The following is a 27,734-nucleotide window of genomic DNA, read 5'->3' as shown; positions in this document are numbered from 1 at the left end:
GTACCCTAAATGGCCCTGAATTGTAATTACACTTCTCTGAGATTCCAGATGTGCACCCATTTTAGAATACCAGACCTCAGAACGACACCACCAAGGAGAAGAGACACATTCTCCTGTCTCCAGTTCCCTTGCTTTCTCAGGAAATATACTCCAAACTGAAGATAACCTTCTCATGGCCCTTCCTTGAAATTCTGAAAAGCATGACCTCTAGAAGAAACGTCTTAGTAAGGAAGCAGGAAAAGAAAGTAATTTGGAAAAGACAGAGGGAAAGGTCTACAAGGTAGGAAAAGGAGGAGAATGAAAAACCGTGAAAAGAGAACATTTCAAATAAGAAATAGTCAACATTAAAAAAATTTTTTTTAATGTTTATTTTTGAGAGAAAGAGTGCATGAGTGGGGGAGGGATGGGGGGCAGAGGATCCAAAGTGGGCTCCGCAATGACAGCAGACAGCCTGATGTGGGGCTCGAACTCACGAACTGAGAGATCATGACCTGAGTGGAAACCAAGAGTCGGATGCCCAACCGACTGAGCCACCCAGGTACCCCAAGAAATAGTCACCGTAATCAACTTCTCAGTCATCCCACATCCCCTGAGTTAAAAATGACAATGCTATTGTATCATTTTTGCAGAGCATCGGTTTCTTTTTTTTTTTTTTTAATTTTTTTTTTCAACGTTTTATTTATTTTTGGGACAGAGAGAGACAATGCATGAACGGGGGAGGGGCAGGGAGAGAGGGAGACACAGAATCGGAAATAGGCTCCAGGCTCTGAGCCATCAGCCCAGAGCCCGACGCGGGGCTCGAACTCACGGAGCGCGAGATCGTGACCTGGCTGAAGTCGGACGCTTAACCGACTGCGCCACCCAGGCACCCCGCAGAGCATCGGTTTCAAAGAGGTTTCCTGGAAGCTGGAAAAATCTCAGATGGTCTGTGGTTCTCCAAAAGGCTATAGTACATAAACAGATACACGGTACATCTCTGGTAGTAACATTTCATGGAGCGGGCGTAGGGGAGATTAGGAAAAAATGTGTAAGAGAGCTCCTTAGGGGGATGATAATGGAAAAAAGGTTGAGCAACACTGGTGTAGAGTAAGTATACAATTTATCATCCAAATGGGGCACATCTGAGAACGAAAGGGACTGTTATTTATAATTATGTGGCATAAAGCAGGATTGTGCCCATGAATCATGTGATAACTCAGAACTTCCCTTGTGTTTTATTAACACTTCTCTTATGGCTCTTACCTTAATTTGCTCTGTATCATAGTTTCTAATCATTCCATCTGGGAGAACAGGCACAGTAAGGAACTTACTCCTTTTTGCAGCCCAGTCTCATTTCTCCTCATTTCTTCTTGAGCATCCTGTGGCCTCACGACATTGAACTACTTGTTCTTTCCTGGACACCTCATGCTCTCTCGCCATCTTTTACCAAGTGTTGGCTCATAAGTGGTCCGGCGGCAACACCAGCCCTCTGCCTTCCTCTGGGGCAAGTTCTTACCTGCCAGTTCCCTCAGCCCCATCCAGTGACCCCTGCCACCCTCCATTCCTGGCAGGAGGCCCAGGCCCAAGCCATAGGGAAGTCTGAGTCATGGTGTGGGGCCCTAGGTGCCCATGAGGGTCTCTACTTAGACAGCAAGTATCCCTATGCCCCAGGGAACAGGACATTAAATAGCAAATAAAAACCACCACCACAGGTCAAGAGGCCACGGAAAAAAGGAAAAAGCCTTTTACATTATTTTTGAAGGAGGGTTCCTGCATTTTCATTTTGCATCAGCCCCCACAAATTATGTAGCCAGCCATTATATATTATATATAACTTCACACACGTACACACACACACACATATATGTATATATATACACACACTGAACATGAATACACACACACACACACACACACACACACACACATTGATGTAAGTTTCATTCCAGTAGAATTAAAGCTCCATGAGAATAGGGACTTTGTAGTTTGCTGCTGTTCCCTAGTGGCTAGAACATACTAGACTCAGTAAATATTTGCTAATGAATGCATATAAAAGCAGCTCATGGTATTATAATTACCTGGCCTGGTTCACTAACCAAACTGCAAGCTCTTAGAGGCCACAGGCTTTACCTCATCTTTATATCCCTTACACCTACCTTAAACCCTGGTGTATCACAAGTGCTTAGACATTTGTCCAATGACAGCAACAACAAAAAAAGGCAGTAGCGTGGGGTAGAGGATAGAATATCATTTGCCCTTCCTGCCTCTTCACTTAGGGTAAATAATACACTGCAGCTTTAGTTGAACTTGGCTGCTCTGGAAAGGAGTGCAGCTGGCTTTATGGGAAATGAGTTCTCAAAGGATAATTTGAGAGATGCTTAAACGTGGGACAACTGGCTTTTATCAGGAATGCCATGCTCTCTGCATCTGAAAATCTCCAAATGGCCCATGATGGCAATGGTGCCTGCTTGGTTTAAAGAAAAAATAAGTGAAGAATGGACGCAGGATTAAATAAAACCAATATCCGCAGTTACATGTTTGGCCTTTTTCTCATTTCTATTTCATCTGTCCTTCCAAGACTGACTTAGTCTCCTCTTGTAGAGTTACAAACCATTAGAGGTTTTTTTAACCCTCCAAAAAAACAAAACAAGAAATTTTTGTTGTGTCCCTCCATTGTTCACAAAGGATACTCAAAAGAAAATTTTGGTATTCCAGACTTAATGAAAAATCAAAAAGCCTATAAATAAAAAAGTTCTATGCATATATATATATATATAAGGCCATGACTTATTTATAATTAATGAAGAAAGACAAGAGTCCGTTATAGGAGAACAAAAGATCAAATATCAAACCCATACACCACTCAAGTTGAGAGCTTATCTGTCCTTAAGTCTTGTGGGGAAGATACCTGACCTATAGGTTAGCAGTATTAAAATGACAACTTTGACATTATGAATAGAGACCAATGTAAAGTTTATTTGATTTATGAAAGCCAGGGCACCTGGCTGGCTCAGTCAGTTCAGCTTCCGACTTTGGCTCAGGTCATGATCTCACAGTCTGTGGGTTCGAGCCCTACTTCAGGCTCCGTGCTGACAGCTCAGAGCCTGGAACCTGCTTTGGATTCTGTCTCCCTCCCCCTCTGCCCCTCCCCACTCACACTCTGTCTCTCTCTCTCTCAAAAATAAATAAACGTTAAAAAAAAAAAAAAAAGCAAGCCAGTTGAAACTATCTTCTTTGGAAGGATATGACATAGTGATACCCTATTATTTGTACATTTATCATCAGGTTCCTTTACAACCAAGCCTCCAGAGGCCTGTCTGGACGTAATCTTTAGATGTTGTGAGTACTGCTCGAAATGCTTGGCCATTAGCTTGATGGAATATAAAAAACTGTATTGTAGGGGAGCCTAGGTGGTTCAGTCAGTTAAGTGTCCAACTTCAGCTCAGGTTGTATCTCGAAGTTGGTGAGTTTGAGCCCCACATCAGGCTGTCTGCTCTCAGCATGGAGCCCACTTTGGATCCTCTGTCCCCCATTCTCTCTGCCTATCCCCTGCTCGTGTTATCTCTATCTCAAAAATAAATAAAATATTTTAAAAATAAATGAATAAACCCCTAACCTCTAAAAAAAACTTCTATTGTAATGAATTTTATTTTAATTAAACTTTGGAACCTAAAGACAATATTTGCAGAGAGGTCCCTTTCTAGTTCTTCACCCCCTAGAAATGTGACCACCCTGATGCTAGAAGGTCTGTCCTGTGATTCTTTAAGGATTATAAGCATATTGCTTTGGGTCTGTTTGGACGTCTAAATATATTTGCTAGACATACATGTCATGATTTTCCAAATTCCTGCTTAAGATACATCCTAAATGCTCACCTGATTATTAGCATCGTAAACAACAAAAATTTCACTATGCTTTTCTCACTTTTATAAACAGTTTGTTTGAGGTATTGGTATCTTCCCCATATTGTAGAACATTCCTTCATTTCCCTTTACTAAAAAAGCAAACAATACATAAACATTCACCCTGGAAATGGAGAAAACAAGCTTTATTATAATGATTTGAGATTTTGTGCATGGTAAAGGTATACACATGAATCTTGTTTCTCCTATGTTTCAAGACAGAATTAATTTAAAGTTTTATTGTAGACTAAAGCATCCAAAATACTGTGGTACATATGTAGCTACGGACATACAAACACTTTGATGCACAGCGTTCATTCTTTTCTTTAAATAGGCAGTCAGCATTTCGATTCATAAAAGAACAAATGAGAATATATCAGTATCAATGTCAGAGCGCGCAAGACTTAGTGTTCTATACACAAAACGTATGAAACAGACCTAAAAAGATGGAATGTACAAAATTTAAAAAGAAACAAAGGAAGCAGAAATCCTTTATACTCATACATAGGATTGAAAGGCTATAGAATTGAAAATGATATAAAGAATTCTATTACAAGAATACACTCTGTTGGTGACAGAACATTCCCATGTCATAAAGCAAAAGCATTGAGTTTAAGGCTGTGTTGCTTTTGAAAGTTAATGGACGTGCTGTACATTCATTGGGACAACATAGCCAATTTATTAATCTATTTTAGAATATTAATAGCTTCCATACATTCTCCACAAACAGACCACACAATCACTGCCACACAGTTCATCTTCAGAAAGTTTAAGATTAACATCATGATTTGTAGCTTACTGTCATTTAAAACAAAACAAAAAAATCATTTATTTATACCAAACAAATCTTTAATGGGCACTTAGTTTCCTTTATGGCAATACTAGATTCCTAGTTATCAAAAATATTAAAATAATTGTAAAGTTTAAAACCCTGCAACATTTACAGAATGCAACAGTATTACGACTTTCGATTTTAAGCAAAATTAGATGATGTTCTCAAGCAAACAGCTTCAATGTTCTCCTACCTGGAAATGTCTTGTTGTTAAATTAGTAAACTAAAAATACTCCTCCCGTTCCAGAAGCTGGTGAATAGGGAGGATACTATAGAGTCCAAATGTACAAAAAGGTTTTTCCCTTTTGAAGTAATCTGCACATTACCTAATATTTATTTGCTATTTCCTCCAATTAACTCAGTAGGTATTAGCAAAGCATTTATGTGAATCCTTCCATGTTAAGGATCCATAGACACTTGCTAGTATACTGCTATTCCAGTCAACTTCATATGAGGACATACCCTGTATATTTAGTAGTAGAAGCAACTGTGTTCTAGTTGCATGGACCTGTAGTATTTATTTGTCTCAAATCTAGTCAAAGAGTAAATTAAAATAAGGAAACTTGGGGATTTGTTTAGTTACTGGAGACTAAAGTTTGATCAAGATACTAAGTACCATTTTAAAAAATGGTGAACAGTCATAAAGGCTTTTTATTCACGTGTTTCTGGATGGCCAGGTCACCACGTCCCCCAAGCCCAGCAGGGGAGGTCTGTTTTGGAGGGAATGCATTGTCACTGACCTTTACATTCAAACTGGCAATATGCTGCCGTAAGTGCCCAGGGGACATTTGAATGGGTAATTTCTCAGTGCTACTTATCATGAACGTATGACAGGTTCTGTACACTTGACAAAGAGAAATCAAACAATAATGATAGCTTAGGGAAAAAAAAAAATCACTTATTTTAATATCCTTCTCAGTTTACCAGAAACCATTTTCCAGAGAATGTGACAAAATTTCATGTAAATCTTGTCTACTCTATCTTATCAGCAGCACTTTCCCTCCTCAAATATGCTCATCAAGAAATACAGTAAATGCTAATATGTATCCAAATGTGAAATGTTATCTATACTTTACCATACATGATTATATATTTTGGAGGGGAAAATACAGTGTTTCTTAGAGTGCCCACAACATGTGTTTTAGTAACAGATAGTGGAATAAGTCTGAATCAAACTATCTATTCTTCCATTCCAATTTGTGCCAATATTGACAGATTAAAAAAAAAATAGCTTCATATTCAATATATTATTGAGATACCCAGCCCGATATGGTAGGACGGCTAGTTAATTTCTAAATTCACAAGTATAATTTCAATGTTGTGCAAAAAACACTTTTAAGTCAACTAGTCTTAAGACCAATAGCCTGTGACAGAATCTAAACAGGAAGCCACTTTTACTTGTGAAAACAAACAGAAGTTATTTTAACAAATTTAAAAGGTTTTCTTTTAAACGGTCTAGGACCTATCAAAGGTCTAGCTTATCTTTTATGCAGAATGTTAGTAAAGGGCAAAATGAAATTCCCTCCCTAGAGTGTAAGCTCCAAGCAGGCAGGGATTTTTGTCTCTTTTGTCTATTGCTGTATCCCCAGTGCCTAAAATAGTGCCTGGCACCTAGTAAGCACTCATTAAATACGAGTGTTTGAATTCAAAGACTTAGTTCGCTGATGTTAGGAAACAGTATTTTATTTAACATCCAAAAATGCTATTGAATTTTATAACTTTATCACAGTCTCAAATATTTTGAAAACTCTACCTAACTAAAAAAAAAAAAAAAAGAAAAAAGAAAAAGAAATTCTAAACCTAAATGTAAATCTTCCTGAAAACATTTTTTTTTGAGAGGTTGATTTGGGCATAATAAATTTGACAGACAATTGGAAGTAGCTAGATTTCCCTTCTAAATTTAAAAAAGTCCTATTTTAAGAGAATGACTGGGTTATAAATTAAGCAATAAACATCACATATAATTATACATATGGGAAATGTTTTCTTATAGTACAGTTCTAAGGTGCTTTCAGTGAAAAAGATCCCAAAGTCATATCAAAGATGCCAAACATGACATCCTATTTGGTAGAACTGAGTAGAAAATTAAACAGTGGAAACAGACCACGTCTTACCTTACAGTATCAAAGACAGATTAACAATTGACTAAATTTTTCTTCACATTTCTCAAAACCCATTTATACTTAGTTTAAATTAAGAGTAACTAAAGTTCAACGTTTCCTTTTCAACCTGTTTTCGTTTTGTTTTTGCTTTTGAAAGCACAGAAGGCCATTTTCTGACTGAAAGTCAGCCAATACCATCATTCCTGGAAAATGGTGAAAATTATACCTGTTTTAGGGCTTGCTCTACTAGGGACGGCTTTAAACTGCTCAGTAAAGGGATGTGCTGGACGATGCTTCTGTCTTTCAGAGTGCTGCCTATTTCAATACACCAAAGGTTCAGCTATATATATATATATATATATATATATGATACATTCTACCTTACCCTAATCATGTATACATAGTCCTTTAATGCCTCTACTATTCATTAGACAATGATAAATAACCGTAACATGCCCTTAACCTGTAATGCTTTCGAGATAACACGACTTTGGTAACACTTGCTTTCTAAGGGGAAACCATTAATCAATCACATGCCTTTGGCTGACACCATCTGTCCTCCAAAGGGCTACTTATGGCTCTCTGTCCTAGGACACTGGCGTCCTACTACATGTGCTGACATTTTGCAGGAGGTAAAGCTTTCGCTTTCGTGAAGTGGAAGAGGAGAGACACGTGAGAACATGGCACATAAAATGTGACTGACTTTTTCTTGACCACATGTCAGTGCACTAATCTGGAGTTGAGGGGGGCTGTTTGTTTACCAAAAGGTAGCATTGCTATTGTAATATGCTTTTTAAAGCATTCGGAATTTCAGGTTTCCCTGAAAATGGACTGTTTTTTGATACAAGGGGAGCAGGAGAGAAAAGGTGAGAACACACAAAAAGGATCTTTGATCTAACCCAGAAAGGATGGGATATGTGCAGTGGTTTTTAAATGCTAAACTCAAGAGACCTGCCTAATCACATCTGGGAGGGTTTTGAAAGACAGTCTTATTTGCTCCTAATTTACATGTAGTTACTGATAACCGAAAAAATGTCACATGAGTTAAGACCGACTGTAAAAGTGAGGTTAGAAGATCCCCCGGGTCTTGTAATTGAAGTTAAATAAAGTACAACAGATTCTGTTTTTGTTTTGTTTTGTTTTGTTTTGTTTTTGGAGGCTCTGCACAAAAGCTACCATTCACGGGATTAACAAACACCTTTAAATATTCTAGGTTTTTTTTAGTGCTTGCTTGATTTGCAAAATCAGTTCAACTACATAAATCCCTGTCCTAGAAGCCATAGTTCACAGGTGTGAAACGCTGCGTTTTCCAAAGATTCAGTAGAAGGGATTTCCTTCTTTCAAACCCTAAAGGCGAATTACAGAAATCAGATATGCAGTTTTTAAGGAAATTGTTACATTCAGAAATCACCTTGGAAAGTTCGCCAATGATTCCTTCTAGCATGAAAAGTCTAGTGTAATCTGGTCCCGCGTCGAGAAATCCCTTCCAGTTTATAGTGCAAGACCTTTGGGAGAGGAGGGTCCATCTGCCCACCACTACTGTAAGTACCGGTAGACCTTGAAACAGTGGTTTCCAGAGTCTGCAACCACAACGTGACCATCTGAAGTCAGGGCCAGGCCCTGGGGGCCATACAGTGGGTCGGCAGATGTGTTAATGTAGGACAAAAATGATCCACTTCCATCAAAAACCTGTAAAAAATATAAAGGCAGAGTGTTACAGGAAAAGTGAGAGTAATATGATGAAACAGGAGTTAGAAAACCCTTAATGCTCATACTGTCAATACAAAAGCATGCGTGTAACCCAACAGGTTCGTTTAGGTAATGATCATATATCCGATCCTTCACTCCACTTACCTTGCTTTTCCTCCTTTCACTCTCTACCCCTCAGAGTCACTGACAAGGAGCATGCCATTGGCCACCAGACCTCATTTACATTCTTAACAGTGGTCAGTTTGAGGGGAATAGTCTTCAGTGGTGCCTGAAAACGAAGGACCCTTGTCTCCTACTCTCAGCCTTCATTTTCCACACTTCCAGCCTCACATCCCTCTTTTATCCCCAATCATAAGACAGAAAAATCAGCCACTAGACCACAAAGGAATGGTTCTGAGTCATAATATACAATGAGAAAATAAAGATCTTTTTTCCTTTTCATTTTTTAAAAATTAATTTATTAGAAAAAAATTTTTGTTTATTATATGAAATTTATTGTCAAATTAGTTTCCATACAACACCCAGTGCTCATCCCAAAAGACACCCTCTTCAATGTCCATCACCTACCCTCCCCTCCCTCCCACCCACCATCAACCCTCAGTTCTCAGTTTTTTTAATTTTTTTTTTCGTTTATTTATTTTTGGGACAGAGAGAGACAGAGCATGAATGGGGGAGGGGCAGAGAGAGAGGGAGACACAGAATCGGAAACAGGCTCCAGCCACTGAGCCATCAGCCCAGAGCCTGACGCGGGACTCCAACTCAAGGACAGCGAGATCGTGACCTGGCTGAAGTCGGACGCTTAACCAACTGCGCCACCCAGGCGCCCCTGTTCTCAGTTTTTAAGAGTCTCTTATGCTTTGGCTCTCTCTCCCACCCTAACCTCTTTTATTTATTAGAAAACATTTTTAACGTTTATTTATTTTTGACAAGAGAGAGAGAGAGAGCGCGCGCGCGCGCGCGCGCGCGCGCGCATGAGTGGGGGGAGGGGCAGAGAGAGAGGGAGACACAGAATCCAAAGCAGGCTCCAGGCTCTGAGCTGTCAGCACAAAGCCTGACGCGGGGCTCAAACTCACAGACCTCGAGATCATGACCTGAGCCGAAGTCAGACGCTCAACCGACTGAGCCACCCAGGCACCCCCTTTTCATTTTTTTAAAAATGTTTATTTATTTTTGAGAGAAAGAGAGCACGCGCGAGTGGGAAGGGGCAGAGAGAGACGGAGACACAGAATCTGAAGCAGGCTCCAGGCTCCGAGCTGTCAGCACAGAGCCTGATGTAGGGCTTGAACCCATGAACCCTGAGATCATGACCTAAGACCAAGTCAGATGCTTAACCGACTGAGTCACCCAGGCACTTCCTTTTCAGGAAAGAAGGAGTTATAAGAAGTCAATAACTTGGGGCGCCTGGGTGGCTCTGTGGGTTAAGCGTCCGACTTTGGCTCAGGTCATGATCTCACAGTTTGTGAGTTCAAGCCCCGCGTTGGGCTCTGTGCTGACAGCTCAGAGCCTGGAGCCTGTTTCAGAGTCTGTGTCTCCCTCTCTCTCTGCCCCTCCCCTGCTCACGCTCTGTCTCTCTCTGTCTCAAAAATAAATAAACATTAAAAAAGAATTAAAAAAAAAGAGAAGTCAATAACTCAACATGTACATTTTGTTTTTAAGTAATCTCTACACCCAGTGTGGGGCTCAAACTCACAACCCTGAGATCAAGATTCACACACTCTACCATCTCAGCCAGCCAGGCGCCCCACAACATGTACATCTGGATATGAAGTAGTCTTCTTTTGGGCTAGAAGCTTCTGCCATGATGAAATACAAGGAACATTTTTCTTTCACAAGGCCCAGGCTGGTTTCTTTTGACCATTCTGTTTGGCCCATAGGTGTTTCACAAGGCAGTGTGACTAGGCAGGTGCTAGGAGGGCCACAATACAAACAGCTAAGCACCTGTAGTCTATAGAACTGCTTTGTGAACTTGGTTCCCAGTCTGGCTTCTAGCTTTCCAACACAATAGAATAGCCCTTTCAAATGTAGATGTACATTAGCATAATTAAGCAAGATAAATATAATGGAGAAATAAAAGCATTTATAGTCTCAGTCCTTTTTCTGGGAAGTAATACCAGTATCACATTCAAACGGCTAAATACTACTGTCTTCACAAAGACACCTGGATTGCTACCTGATTTAACCCGTGCATTCTGAGGTCTCAGAAATTCGGCACAGGGCCATATTGGCAAGGATGAATAACCCTGTCTGCACATGTATGTTTAGATTCTTCTGGGAAGAGAAATTGAGAAAAGAATAGTCTCTTAGTCTGGGGATTCAAAACCTTTGTTCTTAATTTAGAGAAAAATCTACTTTTTTTGTCTGGAAACAACTACAGACCTCAAAATAATGTTTTAATTCTTTTTTTCCAGAATGTAACCACTTTTATTATTTTTTATACCCAATTAAAATGGCAAATGCCATCATGACACCATTAATCCTAAACCATGAAAATATATTTAAATTCATTATTATATTAAAATGTTTTTGTTCACTTTTAATTTTGAAATAATTATAGATTCATAGGAAGTTCCAAGGATAGTACAGAGAAATTCTGTGTGCCTTTCACCTAGTTTGGCAGAATACTCCCGTAACACCATTCGAGTCTAGAGATTTATTTTTGGGGAGTTTTAAAATTATTGGGGCGCCTGGGTGGCGCAGTCGGTTAAGCGTCCGACTTCAGCCAGGTCACGATCTCACGGTCCGTGAGTTCGAGCCCCGCGTCGGGCTCTGGGCTGATGGCTCAGAGCCTGGAGCCTGTTTCCGATTCTGTGTCTCCCTCTCTCTCTGCCCCTCCCCCGTTCATGCTCTGTCTCTCTCTGTCCCAAAAATAAATAAACGTTGAAAAAAAAAATTAAAAAAAAATTATTAACTACATTTCCTTAACAGTTGTTGGGGTATTCAGGTTATTTATTTTATATTGAGTGAGTTGTGGAATTTGTACTTTTTGAGAAATTGGTCCATCTCATCTAAATTGTCAAAAATGCGCATGTAGAGTTCGCAGAACTTCCGTATGCCTGCGGAGTCTGTGATGATATTAGCACTTTGTGTCTTTTCCTTTAGCGGTCCCGTTAGAGGTCTGTCATCTTACTGATCATTCCAAGGAACCACCTTTCTGTTTCACTGCTCTTCTGTATTGTTTGCCTTGCACTACACTGATTTCTGATCCTATCTGCACTATTTCCTCCCGCCTGTTTGCTTTCAGGCTGTTCTGCTCCTCTACTTCTGGCTTTTTTGAGGTAGGAGCTGGGATTCGTGATCTCTGACTTTCTAATGTAAGCACTTAGTGCCAGTAAGTTCCCTCTCATGTAGAATGGTGGTTGCCAGGGCTGGAGAGTGGGGGAAATGGGGAGAAGTTGGTCAAAGGGTATAAACTTCCAGTTAGAAGATGAATAAGTTCTGGGGATCTAATGCGTTGTATGGTGATTATAGTTAATAAAACAATTTTATATACTTGAAAGTTTTGCTAAGAGAGGAGATCTAAATGTTCTCACCACAAAAAAGAAATGGTAGTAACGTGACGGTGACAGAGGTATTGGCTAAAGCTATGGTGGTAATCATTTTGCAATATATAAGTGTATCAAATCACATTACACACCTTAAACTTACACAATATATATGCCAATTATATCGCAATAAAGCTGGGGGAAAAATCTTCCTCTAAGGACCCTCTTAGCTGCACACCACAAACTTTGATATGCTATATTTGTACTTTCATTCAGGCCAGTATATTTTAAATTTTTCCTTGGGACTTCCTCTTTGACTCAGGTTATTCAGCAGAATAATGTTTTTAAATGCATAAAACAAAATACAAGGGATTATAAAGGAAAACAATCATTATTAAAACATAGTTATCAAAATTGTACAAAACTGCGATATAGTAATATGTGTGCTTTTTATTTTTATTTTTTTTTTAATTTTCTTAATGTTTACTTATTTTTGAGAGAGACAGAGACAGAATGCGAGTGGGTCGGGACAGAGAGGGAGACACAGAATCTGAAACAGGCTCCAGGTTCTGAGCTGTCAGCACAGAGCCTGACGTGGGGCTCGAACTCACGAGCTGCAAGATCGTGACCTGAGCTGAAGTCGGACGCTCAACCGACTGAGCCACCCAGGCGCCCCAATATGTGTGCTTTTTAAACCAACACATTAAATAACAAGAAATGGCGATGGATCCATCTCATCTAAATTGTCATGTAACACTGACTGGTTCTGAAAGAGTGATGAGCATATATGACAATTCAAGACCTCTGCAACCATGATTCCTCTTGGTGACAAAGTTATAGGTGTTCCTAAAACTACGGTGATTGTTGCCTATATTCATAATTAAAGAAAATGAGTTTTTAGTTGGAAGCTGGTAAAAATAGTAATATATTTTTGTTCAATGGATGGACCTCTTGAGTTCTATGCACAAACACTTTTGTGTTAAAAATTCCCAATTCAGGGGCGCCTGGGTGGCGCAGTCGGTTAAGCGTCCGACTTCAGCCAGGTCATGATCTTGCGGTCCGTGAGTTCGAGCCCCGCGTCAGGCTCTGGGCTGATGGCTCAGAGCCTGGAGCCTGTTTCCGATTCTGTGTCTCCCTCTCTCTCTGCCCCTCCCCCGTTCATGCTTTGTCTCTCTCTGTACCCCCCCCCCCCCAAAAATAAATAAAACGTTGAAAAAAAAAATTAAAAAAAAAAATTCCCAATTCAGAGGTTTTCACTCTGGTAACCTGTTGATGTTTTTCTCCTCCACCTTCTACTCCACCTCTCCTCCACCTTAGTGTAGCACTTCTCCTGAAACGGTCTATGAACACCTAACCAGTGAACAATGGAAAACATCCCAGTTGGGAGACAGCCAATTCTTCACTTTCAACAAACACCCATCACTCTAAACAAATACATTAGCGTTACATGAGTTTACCTGGATCCTGCTGTTTCCCCAATCTGCTACAATGATGTTTCCATTTGAATCCACCGCTACACCTGTTGGAGCATTAAACTGCCCATTTCCTTCTCCATTTGAGCCAAACTTCAACATGAATTCTCCCTCCTGATTAAACACCTGTATGAGATATTTTTAAATGATTTTATTTTAAACCAAAAATAGTTGAGCCAACATTACGGGTTTTAAAAAAATATGTATCTCAGCAGATTTTTTATTATGAGTGAAGACATTCTAAAAAAAAAAAAAACAAAAAAAATCTACAAAGTAGACCCCTATATTACTTATGGTTCCCCAATTTACTATATAAATTTGATTTATCATTTGTTAAATCAGTTCTTATTTCTAGCTCCTATCTGGTTATTGAATACTTATATGAAAAATACTTTTGTTATAAATTATAAAATATATAGGAATATAAGGCAGGATAAGAAAGTGGAGCTATAATTTTCAACAGTATTATTATTCCTGCCTTTGAATAAATAGCTAAATTTCAAGAACAGAAATATTACTATTTCTAACAGGAGGGATGATCAAAGTTGGCTTAGGACCGTGGAGCTTTTTGTTAGGCTGGGTGCTCAGAATTGATTACCATTTTACAAAGTCAACGTGAGAAAGAGCAAGTTGGACTTCACACTTACAAGGGCATATAAGGGAAAAGTGTGTGTGTGGGTGGGTGTGTGCGTGTTATGGCACAGGTGAGGAATAAGAGAAGGGCTTTTTAATATATTTTTTTTCAGAATATATATTTAGTTAAAATAGATAGGTTATATGACCCTAAGGCTTTGATGGATGGAGCATACTGAGGGGAGCGGGCTGAGAGAAGTTGGGGAGGTACACAGAACTCTTCAGCAGATTCTCTAATATATGATCTAGACAAGCAATAGCTTGTTGTGGTTAATTAAATATTCTTATTAATGGAGTGTTAAAGTACATGTATCAAATACAGATTATTGATTTGGAGAGAAATAAATTGTTATTATGTGGTTATTTGTAAGCTACAGTAAGCATAATTTTATCTTGATTCAGATGGTATTTAATGGCTGTGAAGTATCTCCAGGATATTGTTTTAAGCTTCCATTATGATGCAGCCAACATATGTTGAAGGACCCATTAACAAATCAAAACGTATTACATGCAAAGCCATGAGAATAAGGGTTCCTGAGACGTGGAACAGAGGGAGTTCACCATACCCGAGTGCAGACCTAATTTGAGAATGATCTCAGGGCCTTTTACAGATTCTCCTACTGCCATCTCTGTGATCATGAAAGATTAAAATGACTCTCTTTCTTTTAGTTATGTACATTGGAGAAGCAAAGGGAGACAAACCATCTCTAAAGGCTAAACTCCCTTTAAGATAAAGAAAAAGAATCATGACTGCTTCTTGAATTAATTACATAACTTGCCAGCTAAGCAAGCTACCTCTTTGGTTCTTTGGAAAGGACAAGACAAGAACTAGCTTTGGCTAAGATTATTTTTTAAAAATCTTTCCTGACTCCTTTTATCTCCTTTCACACAGAACGTTCTTGTTTTAAAGGCCAATGAAACTGTTTGTATGCTGGTGAGGACACAATTTATTACTCTCTGATCTTTCCCCTTAATAAGTCCTACCAATAATCTTTTTGTTTGTTTGTATTTATTTCTCTGAGGAGGTGTGTTTTCCTTGGCCTACTGCAAAAAACACAAATGCTTCTGCCCCATTTTGTAATGATGCAGAATGCCAAATTTAGTTGTTTTGCAATGAAAACAAAATACACACTGAAAGTGGCTAAAGAACTAGACCATTTGTTAGCCCCGACCTATAGGCACAGTTTTTACATTTACCAACAGAGAAATGAATTGAATCCAGAACCACTGCTAACTGCCACGTGTCACAGGGGAAACAAAAGCCCAACTATTCCATAAAAGCTATATGGCAACAGCTGCCAAACAGAAGAGAAAAAACACTGGTTTTCTTAAATAAGAGGGAAACTGAGTTCAAATTAGTAAAATAATCTACCTCTGCTGTACTGAAAACTTGAAGAGTTTTCAGAATCTTAATAATCACAAATTTCTTGTAGCTTCTATTTTTCCCACCTAAAATGTCATTTAATTGCTTATAAATTATTCAGATGAAAACATATTAAGAGGCGGATGCATGAGCTGAAATAGTTTTTACAGCTTTGCTTTTCATCCAAGTTTTTATAGCAAGTTTTTATCACTTGGATGATAATCCTTTCCTGATTTCAAAATTCTGCTCACCTCAAATACCACCTCCACTTGGAAGTCTTCCCTGATGGTCTTAGTTACAGAAATCTGCTCTTTGTTTTCTTCTGGATACTTATAGAACTTTATGTGTACCTATATTAAAATAATAATTTATCGCTATCTGCCTTGCATTTTGATTACTTACATATGTCTTATTTCCTTCTACATTGTCAGCCAGGGCTGGTAACTAGGAGTCCTCCCACATACCAATGTCAGTTGATTCATAGAGGTTGCCTGGAGCACTGGGACGGAAAGGCTCTGAGGCCACAGTTGCGCTTAGTAGAAAAGAGCAACTTGATTAATAGGACTGTCTTCCGGTGGGGGTGGGCAGCATCTATACCAGGCGTTTGCTGGCCTTTGCTGATCCATATGAGTTATCTTCTGGTTAAATGCCCTGTAGTTAAATGATGCCCCTATTAAGTGAGTGAAGGATAGGAAGTCTGAGGACAGCCTATGTTATCGTTAAGCTCATCACACAGGACTGTTACAGCACCCCCCGGCTGGGGGGGGGGGGGCGGGGGGGGCAGTCCTGAGCCCAGTCCCTTCTGCCTCTGCTGTTTCCCTCCTCCCCAGCACTACTCTTCCCAACGTCCTCTTCCGTTTACCAAGACACCTCCGGTAGAGAGAGAGGATTTGCAGCTTACAGACACTGAGGGAGGTAGGGGAGTGGGGAATGAGCTCCCCCACTATGGCAGCAACTCCAGAGACACAACGTGGCAGGAAGCAGCCTGAGAAGCAAGCAATGGTGGGCATCCTTTCCCCTCTTCCTGCCCCACCAGGGGCAGGCCCACTGTGCCCTACACTTTGCATCCACCAAGAAAAGCTCAAAACCATTCCATTTACTTGGGTTAAATGTATCTTTTGGGACAACCTGGGGGAAATGAAGTGGTGATGGGCTCAGGAGAGAGAGTGCCTTTGGGTGTTGAAATCCTATCCCTACGTAGCTATTCCAGTCACCAACACTGACAACTTTGGTTGCCCGATGGTTGTCTCTAAGCGCAAACTTTAGTCACTGGCATATGCCACTTATGCTGTTTCCTTCTTACCCTTCCTTTAAAAAGGCCTCACCTTAAAAAATTTTAACGCATTTACTTACAAGGAAAACTTTGTATCACTTCTATAAGTGCAAACCAGTACCACTTGATGTAAACAGAGGGTAACGCCAAAAATAAACACATGACTCTTAAAATGAAAATGTCTGGGGGCGCCTGGGTGGCTCAGTTGGTTAAGCGGCCGACTTCGGCTCAGGTCATGATCTCGCGGTCCGTGAGTTCGAGCCCCGCGTCGGGCTCTGTGCTGACAGCTCAGAGCCTGGAGCCTGTTTCAGATTCTGTGTCTCCCTCTTTCTCTGACCCTCTCCTGTTCATGCTCTGTCTCTCCCTGTCTCAAAAATAAATAAAACGTTAAAAAAAAAAACCAAAAAGAAAATGTCTGCCAGTACACTGCCAATGGCCACCTGGCGTGCCTTCAGTGGAACATGCACCCCACCTTAGGAACCGCGGTCTAGAATGTAATTAAACATTTTCTCGTTTCACTAAGTCACAAATTTGTTTTCATTTCTGGATGTCCTGATTTGCTCATAATAAATCTCAAATCTTTCTTCCCCCTAAACCTAGTAAGAAAGATGTACTACACTGCTCGGCAGAGGGGAAGGGGCACTGTATTCTGGGGAACACCAAGTGTGCAAAAGCATTCTCTAAAGTATGAGACATCTATAGGAATGTACACTAGGGCTATTTCCCTCACAAAATCTGCACAGATTTTAGATATTAGCGGAGTTCGGATATCTAATTTTGTTTGAAAGGCCTTATGATGCAGATAATTGAAAAAGTGATCTTGTTTTAATGTATTGAATAGAGGCAAAATATTAAGTTTTGGAAAGTTCTGCCTCTCTAAGTTCAAGCAACTGCTTTTTCAAATTTAATTTTTAAGTCATCTCCATTTATAGCTATTTCAAATTAAAAAACTTGTCGCCACCACATTTTGTTTGATTTTCTGACTCTCCCAACTCTGTGGGTCCAAATTAAAACCTGCATCTTTAGGGAGAAGCAAAATGTACTCTTTCAGGTTCATTCCTTTAGTTCCTGTGCATATATGGGAGTATTACATTATTTTCTCTCAGTCTGATTTCTCAATAACAGCAGTTAAAAGTGAACAATAATTGGTGTGTTTATAGTACCTTGACAGAATGATTATGGAAGTCTGTAACAATAATCTCATTATTGCTATTTACAGCTGCAAAATGGGGACCTGCAATAAAGATGAAAAACATATGTGACTACTGTTAACAATAAAAATGATTACAACAACGTAGCAGTTACAAAATTCAACATATTAGTTATTTAAGAAAGAACAAAGAATTATAGACTCGGTTCTTGAAAGATCATTCGGCTAGAACTCTGGCTCTAGATGGCCTAGGTCCTCTACCATTCTACACTCGGGACTGTCTACTCTGGCTTCGTTTACATCAAGCTAAGAGTGACAGCAGCCTTAACGAAGCGGAACGAGCAATAAGCATCAGAATTCATTCTCTGCAGCACCATCTGAAAGTCACATCTGCCAGCTTCTCTGAGTACATGTTAGTCCCTTTAGGGAGGATGTGGGGAGTCTTAGTACGGGGAAAAAAGACGCCCATATGTAATATTTTTTTAAAAAGTAGAGCAGAAACCCATATTTTGTAATTTGGGGTGACATTCAGAACCTGGCAGAACTGGAGACAAAGCACAAAAATGATTATGCAAATTATTGTCAAATGCCGAAAGCATCCTCTTAAAAAGAAAATTTAATATACCGTTTTCAGCCTCTTCTTGCAGATGTTAAAAACTAAGTCAGCCTGTGCTTCCAAAGTGGTACACCAGAAAGAGAAGTAACAGAACTGGCCTTCCTGTACTCAGCAAATTTTCTGAAGTCCTGCTCTCTTACCATCATCTAGAAAGGTGAAGAAAATTCTCATTCCGAAGCTCGCTCTTATACAAAGCTACAGCTAGGTAGAAATTGGAGTTACTCCACTGTTCCTCAAACATTTTTATTTTAAATTTTATGTTTTACTTAATATTCAAAGATTCGACTTCTGAGCTGTAAACTGCTGCCAATAAAAACCACACACGAACCGCAGTTCAACTTACTGCTGGCGGAGTAATTGAGAAGCATCTCATCATGCTTTTGCTTAGATTTTATCCCCAGTATCTTTCTTAAAGCCGGAAAACACACTGGGGATTGAGGCATCTTCCACATGCTCCAACATCATGCAAATGTGAGCAGAAGAAGCGTAAAAAAGGGGGTTTACATATTACCATCGAGTGTACCTGCAAACTGCCTGTCCCCATTTCCTCGGCTACCAAACCTGGTGACTATTTTCCCATTTGGCTGGAAAATAAACACGCAGCACGCCTTGTTGTCCACCACAATGATGTGCCCGTTGCGGTCCACAGAGACTCCTTTGGGCCCCATCAACTTTCCTGATCCGATTTTTGTCTGTTAGAAACAAGTACAGAAAATGAAGTTTAAAACACTACAGAACATGAAGACAGACACCTGTTTTAGTAAACACTTACTTGAACCTTCAAATGGGGGTGCACAGCTACTCATATGTCACAATGATGTCCTGTTTTTGTCACATCCATTATCTGCTACTAAGATTTATGTGAAATCCTTACTTTTTAAGAGGATCACCACCAAGAATGTTCTAGAATCCCCTTAACTGGGGTCACAGTTCCCTTGTAAAGATGCAGTGCGGTGTGGCAAAAGATCACTGGGTCAGGAGTAGGAAGGCTGTTCTATGCCTGTCGCTTGTTTTAGACACATCTGGTATAGCACAAATGGATTTGATTTCCTTAAGCTTCAGATTCCTTATATACTTAAAAATGTAAAACAAAAAAAAACAAACAAAAAAAAAACAAACAAAAAAACCCTTTAGTAACCTCCAAAGGCATTTTTGGAATAGGTACTAAGTAAAACAATGTAGATAAAATGCTTAGTGTAGAGTATAGCACATATTAAGCAGTCATTAAAGGGAAGCCATCATCATCGTTATTGTAGATCATAATATCAAAACTGCCAAGAATCTGCCATTGAACTTTACCAGTGTTAAGTTCCATGGAGGCAGGAGTTATGTCTGTTTTGTCTACTACTGTGTACTCAGAACCAGCATACTTCTTGGTGTCTAACCAGGTAGTCAACAAGTTATTAGCCGAATACATTAATTTTAAAAGTCTAGCATTATTTCGGGTAACCCTGATGATTGAATGGTTCCAGTTTTCAGTATTTTAAAATGGGAGAAAAGCATTAGATTTCTATCAAGCACATACCATATGCATTTGAAGTCTTACTCATTTTTCTGAGTAGACTATATAAATGCCTGTTTGCTAGGAGATGCTTATCTTATATCCTTCCATTTATAGCTCCATTATAAAGTACTTTACTCATTCACCCATTTATTTACTAATTCTGCAAACATCTGGTGGGTGATAGAGCACCCACTGTATGGCTAATGACTCCAGGCACTGAGTAGACACAGACAAGTAAGACCAGCCCCTCTCCTGGAGGATGTCTCAGTCATACTGCAGAGACAAACATGTTCACTGGGTCCTGTTTAATGTGCCTGGTATTGAGTGTTTGGTAAATCTGAGAGAATTCAAATAGGCTATCCTAGAAGCCATAGGGAACAAAAACTTAATGCAACAGGTCACTATAAACAAGGAAGGAGAAGGAGCACCCAAGGTGAGGAAGCAGCCAGAAAGACTGCCTGGTGAGGGGGATGCACGAACCACAGAGGCTTAGAGAGTCAAGTAGATCTCTATGTGTCTTTATAAATGCTTTCTGAGATATATTATTAAACAAAGCAAGGTACTGAACAGTGAGTATAGTCTGAGCCCACCTGAATGAAATGTGTTTATATATGTATACATACATATTCCTGGAAGAGACCAGTAAGAAACCAATGATATTAGTGGTGGTAGGAGAAACTCTTACTTTTCATTTTATACTCATCTGTAGGGTTATTTTAAATACTTTAAGGTTTGTTTGTTGCTAGAGAGAGAGAGAGGGTGTGTGTGTGTGTGTGTGTGTGTGTGTGTGTGTGCGTGCAAGTGGTGGGGGGGGCGGGGAGAGAGAATCCCAAGCAGGCTCTGCACTGTCAGTGAGAGACCAATGCGGGGCTTGAACTCACAAACTGTGAGGTTATTACCTGAGCTGAAGTCAGATGCTTAACCAACTAAGCCACCCAGGTGCCCTTAGCATCAAATACCTATTTGCATGTATTACTTTTTAAATTAAAATTTTTAATTCCAAAATAATTTCATTCCCCTAGGTTCTGTTTTAGTCCCCTTATTTTCTCTCTATATATTAGTGCTGCCTGATAGAAATATAACATGAGCCATGTATGTAATTAAGATTTTTCTTAATTACAACATCAAAAAAAAAAAACCAAAAAGAAAAAAGGAAAATTATTTAAATCATATATTTGACCTAACATATCTAAAAGTTATCATTTTAACATATAATCAATATTAAAATTACTGATGAAATATTTTACATTTTTTTTTACTAAGCCTTTGAAATCCAGTGTGTTTTTCACATGCATAGCACATCTCAATTTAGACTCATCCCATTTCAAGACCTCAGAATCCCTGTCCTAGTGGCTATCAAATTGGATAGAGCAATTCTATATACTTCTTCTAAGATCTCATTTTGTTATGGCATCAACTTTCACCTCTGTACATAAAAGTCTCAAATCCGTATCTTTAGTCCCGGCCTATTTTACAAGTTATCATCTTAAACTCAACCAGTATTAAACCAAATTTACCTCTTCATTTCCACCATTTAAAAAAAGGAAACCCAAATTAACACCTCCCGATTTCCTAGTTCCTTATTTTATTTATTTCTTTTGAGAGAGAGCACACACAGGTGAGTGTGGGGAGGGGCAGAGTGACAGAGAGAGAAAGAATCCCAAGCAGGTTCCAGGCTGTCAGTGCAGAACCCAATGCAGGACTTGAACCCATGAACTGTGAGATCGTGACCTGAGTCAAAATCAAGAATCGGATGCTTAGGGGTGCCTGGGTGGCGCAGTCGGTTAAGCGTCCGACTTCAGCCAGGTCACGATCTTACGGTCCGTGAGTTCGAGCCCCGCGTCAGGCTCTGGGTTGATGGCTCAGAGCCTGGAGCCTGTTTCCGATTCTGTGTCTCCCTCTCTCTCTCTGCCCCTCCCCCGTTCATGCTCTGTCTCTCTCTGTCCCAAAAATAAATAAATGTTGCAAAAAAAATTAAAAAAAAAAAAAAAAAAAAAGAATCGGATGCTTAAGCAACGGAGACACCCAGGTGCCCCTCCTAGTTCCTCTTCCTCCTAGATACCACAGTTCATTCAAACCCAGGATCCAAATTTCAAAGCAAAATTCACTCTTCCCTTTCCAAGTTTGAACCTCAGTTTTCTTGTCTGTAAAATAAATGGCAGCTACTGTATTTACCTCCTGGGTCATGTAGATTCTGAAGGATAGAGTGCCAAGCACAGCATATGGCATCCATTCTCCTTCTCTCCATTCTTCAGTTGGTTTCATACCTGACCCTCAGAACTATCTTCCTTCCTAACAGACATGCAGGTATGTGCAGAGAGTATGGAGAGAGGCAATAGGGACTGTTCATAGTGGGGGTTCAGACCCTGTGTGATCTTTTATTCTTGTAAGCTTATAAATGAGATTCACATTTGATCTCTTTGATACAAAGAGACACATTCACTTAGGAAGGAAACAATGATATTCTTGCAAGGGAATTTGTTGTAATAAATTTGATTCTCATTTTGCAATCTAGCTCAGAGATCAGAGGCTATACCATAATGGCTTTTATTAACGAAACTGTATACTTTCTTTCATGTTGTAATGGAAGCTATGTCAGTAGAGATCAAAAGGAAGAGAGAACGCTCTGATTTTTACAGCAAGAATATTATCACTAGCTGACATTATTAACACTAGTTGTTACTTAGAATGACTCAGCCATATAATACCAAGCAGATGATAATTATGTAGAATAAAAACAGAAAATAAAGGATTATGGCCATGTAGTAAGAGCTAGGTCTTAAAATAAAACAAAAACCTTAAATGTTGAGTCAAAACCTCTTTTCTTTTTCCTTTCCCTTTATCACTCCCAGTTTAGCTGCACAAGATTCTACCATGTGAAATAAGAGTTACTGAATTTGGCCTGACAATGTGTCCCCTGTCTTAAATAGGATAGTAAACAGAGATATTTTAGACCCCAGCTTTGGAACAGTTAAATAAAAGTATTTAACTCAACAAGAAGGTCGATAAGTTGAGGAAGGGATGATTTTAGAACATGGTGGCCAGAGGCCTCTGTATCTGTTCTGGGGTCACAAAAGGTTCCTAGATGGGCTGGAAGATATAAATCAGCAGAAAAGATGGAAAGGAAAAAATCAGATGCAGAGAAGAATGAAAATTAGGGCTAAGAATTTGGTGAGTGAAAGAAAGAAAATGGGATAATCTATTGTATCTCTAGAACTATTAGGAACAAATACAAAGAATCCACTTTTGTGTCAAAGATTGGTCTTTCTGAGCACCTGTTTAATTTTACTGAATCCCACTGAAAAAGAAAATAAGTATCTCTGAGTAAATGGTCATGTGTATGGTCAGTTGGATGAGCTCCCATACACTACTAAACCATTTTCACTTGCTATCCCTTTATCCCCTGATCAATGCCTATTGAAAAAAAAAAGGGTAAGGTGAAACTATACCATATCCATTCCCCCAATCCTCTAGAGGGCATGAGTGTCCTTGTTTATTCCAATTACTACCAATAGTATTCCAACTATGAGAATCCAATCTTCCAGGAAGAGTGTCTATTACGTATAAAATATTGAACCGTTGAATAAAAAATGCATAATTCAGGAAGCCCTTCTCTCTTAGATATAAAACTCCTGTTTCAACCTATTTTACTATGTTAGATATAAAATGTTTCAGTATATTAGATTTAAAACTCTTGCTTCAATACTTATTTTAGCATTCATTTATGCATTTAGAGAGACAAGTCATGATTTTGCTAGAGTACGTAACAAGAAGAAATGGGTTGTCTCCAAACTAGATGGATATTTTCAAAAGGTCACTGAACAGCCTTCCTTCTTATTCATGTTAAAGTTGTTATATTTGGGTATGTCTTACTACAAACGCAATTATGAAAATACAAAAGAAGATGAGGGAGTTAGAGATACACAAAGGCAAGAGGCCTTTCTGTGTATGTGGCTATCATACAGAGTCATCAAATTTCTAGGGGAACAAAAAAACATCAAAGACAATCGAACAATTGTGTATACTATGGTAGAATTAAAAACTGTGGCTTTTTATTCTCCTAGATTGAAAAGATCCTGCCCCACACAAAACAAAAGCTCCAATCTGAGGGTTAATAATTATGAAAATAATGTGTTTTAATAAAAATGATGAGGTGACTGTAGGGATCCAATAACTTTAAAAAGAAAAATATAAATTCCTCCAATAAGACACAAATGAGTGAACTTTGCGTAATCTTCAGGATTCCAAAATAGATTATGAAGAGCATCATTTCTGAACATTTAGACAAGGAAGTGATGACCAGGTGCTGGCATGAGGTCATGAAGTCCAAATCACAGCTGATCAAATAGACTTCATTTTTTGGACAGGGTTACTGGAAGCAATGGAAAAGAACATTTTTTAGATGCCTATTTCATACGAGCCACGTATAAAATCCAGAAATAAATCTCATTTAATCCTTACCCAAATCCTACAAAATAGATTTTTTTTTAATCCAAATGGGACATACGAGACTATCGAAACTCAAGGAAAGTTGTATCATTAGTTAAAAGCTGCAGAGTTGGCATTCCGAAGGGTTGGTCTGGTCTGAATAAAAGTTCACGTTGTCACCTGAAAGAGAAGCCTCCAGCAGGCTGGACAGGGCAATGCAGAAGGCACAGTGCGTATGGCCTTCAAAAAACACCTTTGACAAAGTACCTCATAATCTTGTGAACAAATGCAGAAAATGGGCTGCATAATAATACTCTTTGATAACACTTCAGAAGAGATTTCTGCTGTCACTAGAGGGCTCTCTACTCTTTCTTGATGCAGAAACAGATGATGCTAGGGACACCAGCAAAACTGTCAAATGATGGCCCCCCCGCCGTCCCCCTCCCCCTCCCCCTCCCCCTCCAGTGCAGCTCGACTCACCTTTCCTCTGTGCAGCTGCCATTTTCTTGTCCTTCAGATTCCTGTATTATACACTTTAACACTAGGTTCTCAGATTGTACCTAACAATGCATGACTGATTCGAGGCTGACACAAATTGTTTTATATCCTTTCTGGTGTCTTTTTTTTTTTTTTTCCTCAAGGGGCTTGTAGGTTTTTTCAAAGGTAGAAACCATGTTTTATAATTCCATTTCTCCCGTATCATCTATCAAAGGCTTGAGAAAGTAGAAGGCACTTCATACCTGACCATCTGTAGGTTAATCTAGGAAATTTCAATTGCCTCTTCAGTACCTTTTTCTCTCAGTTGTTCTTCATTGAATTTAGGTAAATCTGATGATATGTAAAAAAAGCCACTGAACCTAGCTGCTTTACAAAATGAAGCCACTGTTTCAGATGTATAACATTTATGATAATATCATTGTTACGCTCCATAAAACTTAGATGCAACAAAGTCAGTGTGTCTTTTGTGTATGAAAACTTGTTGAACTTCATCTTGTATTTCCTATCCCTTCTCTCTACTGCTTAGAAGCCAACTGCTAGTTTAATCTTACCTTAAACTTGCCATCAGAAGAGAAAATGCTAACCCACTTATTATCATAGTCTGCAATGATTATGTCCCCACTGGGATGCACGGCTACTCCTGTGGGCCGCTGCAGCTGTCCGGGAGAGCGTCCTCGTATGCCAAACCGACTTTTGAACTGGCCATCATTGGAAAATATCTGCAAAACAAATGACATCCCTTGGAATGTGCACTAGCACAGGAATTAGTGAGGAAAAAGGAGTCAAGAACATTTGTCATATGTACTAGAGGTCAGACCATGCAAACTCTAGCTGAAGAAAAGTCTACTAAAAGTTTCCCTTTCTTTCCTCATACTGTGGATCTTAAACTTTTACATAGGAAAGTATGCAATTATGTTTTATTGTGTAAACAAAGGTACATAATTAGGGGCCATACCTGTACACATTGGTTGTTGCTGTCTGCAATTAATATCTTTCCACTTGTAGATGCAGCTACCCCTTGAAGATTTGTAAATTCTCCTTTATTTCTCCCTTTGGTACCTAGAAACAAAGTATAAAAGCACAGAAATTAAGCAAAAGAGAATTGTTAATTTTAATGTTTTTTAATGTTTATTTATTTTTAGTGAGAGAGAGAGAGAGAGGGAGAGCATGTGTGCATGAGTGGGGGAGGGGCTGTCAGTACAAAGCGCAACTCAGAGCTTGACCCCGTGAACCGAACAGGAAGATCATGACCTGAGCTGAAATCAAGAGTTCAATGTTTAAATGACTGGATGACCCAGGCACCCCAGCAAGAGAAAATTAGATCTCTCAGTTTCTTCAAGAGAATTAGTCAGGCTTCCACAGGTAAACTGAGAATGTATTTTTTTTTTTAATTATACTTTAAAAACAAAAACCTCCCCCACCATTACCTAATCCATATGCTCCTTAACTTCTCTTCCAGACCAATAAAGTCTTTGCAAAATTACTTTTTTAGGCAAATGCAATCTTAAGTCATAACTGCATATTACTTTAACATTGCATTAATAACCATATTAAAATATATTAGATTTCACAAAGAAACAATAATAAAAACTAATACTACAATCAAGGATATGCAACAAGAGAGGGCCTTATTTTAGAGTTTTGCCAAAATCCCACCCTCTCACTCGGCAGTTCTTGGAAGAATCCCAACTTGAAGAAACTTCTAAGAAGAAGCTTTCAGTACATTTAACAAACCACAAAGTCTCAGATGTTATAAAACTATCAGGCTGATTTCTTTTTTTAAGTTTATTTATTTTTGAGAGAGAAAGCACAGGGGAAGGGCAGAGACAGAATCCCAAGCAGGCTCTGCGCTGTCAGTGCAAGCCCAATGCAGGGCTCTAACTCACAAACCATGACATCATGACCTGAGCTAAAATCAAGATGCTTAACCGATGAGCCACCTGGGTGTCCCAGGCTGATTTCCATGTACTGATTTACTCATGCAGTATTTTCAAAGACTCAGTACCTCATATGTAGTATATTCTTCCTGAAAACATACAAGATATCCTGACAGAGCACTTTCTGGACTAAATAAATACAAAAAGCAAAGGAAAGTTAATCAATCCAATAATATTTTCATCTATACTAGACTTTTTAATGAGAGGTGAGGCAGGAGAAAAAAAAAAGCCAAGGTATCTATGGATTAACAGATTTCTGTTTTTGTTTCAAAACAAATGTTTACAACTTATTTCAACAGGACCATGTAAATATTAATGAATGGAAATGGACTGAATTGTGCTCAGAAATGACCAGGAAGGACATTTAAGTTTTCATGGAGAGAGAGGAAGCTATGCCTTCAGTTTTTTGGCACTTCTATCATTTCATTTCATCATATCATTTCATTTTTTAAATCAGATTCACAAGAGGAATTTGATATTTTGGTTTTAGACATCAATGCCGTGCCTTAGGCACACTTAGACAATGGCACACTGATAGTGGCTGACGTCAAACACATGCGTAAGCACTGCTTAGAAATAGTTAGACTCGCCAGCGTTACCCTGATTCCAAAACTAGACAAAGACCCCACTAAAAAGGAGAACTATAGACCAATTTCCCTGATGAACACGGATGTAAAAATCTTCAACAAAATATTAGCCAACTGGATCCAACAATACATTAAAAAAATCATTCACCATGACCAAGTGGGATTTACACCTGGGATGTGGGGCTGATTCAATATCCGGAAAACAATCAACATAATTCATCACATCAATAAAAGAAAGGACAAGAACCATATGATCCTCTCAATAG

General features: G+C 39.1%; 1 protein-coding gene across 1 annotated transcript; it reads right to left on the bottom strand.

Annotated features, from left to right (window-relative positions):
* Positions 1-4,012: 4,012 nt before the first annotated feature.
* On the bottom strand, positions 4,013-26,004 carry LOC125158189 (tripartite motif-containing protein 2-like). Its single transcript, XM_047845094.1, has 6 exons — positions 25,900-26,004; positions 25,496-25,663; positions 19,038-19,206; positions 17,912-17,982; positions 13,465-13,605; positions 4,013-8,504 (listed from the first exon to the last, which is right to left on the bottom strand). The coding sequence occupies exons 3-6, from the start codon at positions 19,180-19,182 to the stop codon at positions 8,352-8,354; spliced, it is 510 nt and encodes a 169-aa protein (XP_047701050.1). The 5' UTR covers positions 19,183-19,206; positions 25,496-25,663; positions 25,900-26,004; the 3' UTR covers positions 4,013-8,351.
* Positions 26,005-27,734: the final 1,730 nt, after the last annotated feature.

Source organism: Prionailurus viverrinus, unplaced genomic scaffold (assembly GCF_022837055.1).
Source record: "Prionailurus viverrinus isolate Anna unplaced genomic scaffold, UM_Priviv_1.0 scaffold_153, whole genome shotgun sequence".
Lineage (NCBI taxonomy): Eukaryota > Metazoa > Chordata > Mammalia > Carnivora > Felidae > Prionailurus > Prionailurus viverrinus.
This window is presented reverse-complemented; position numbering and strand designations above follow the sequence as displayed.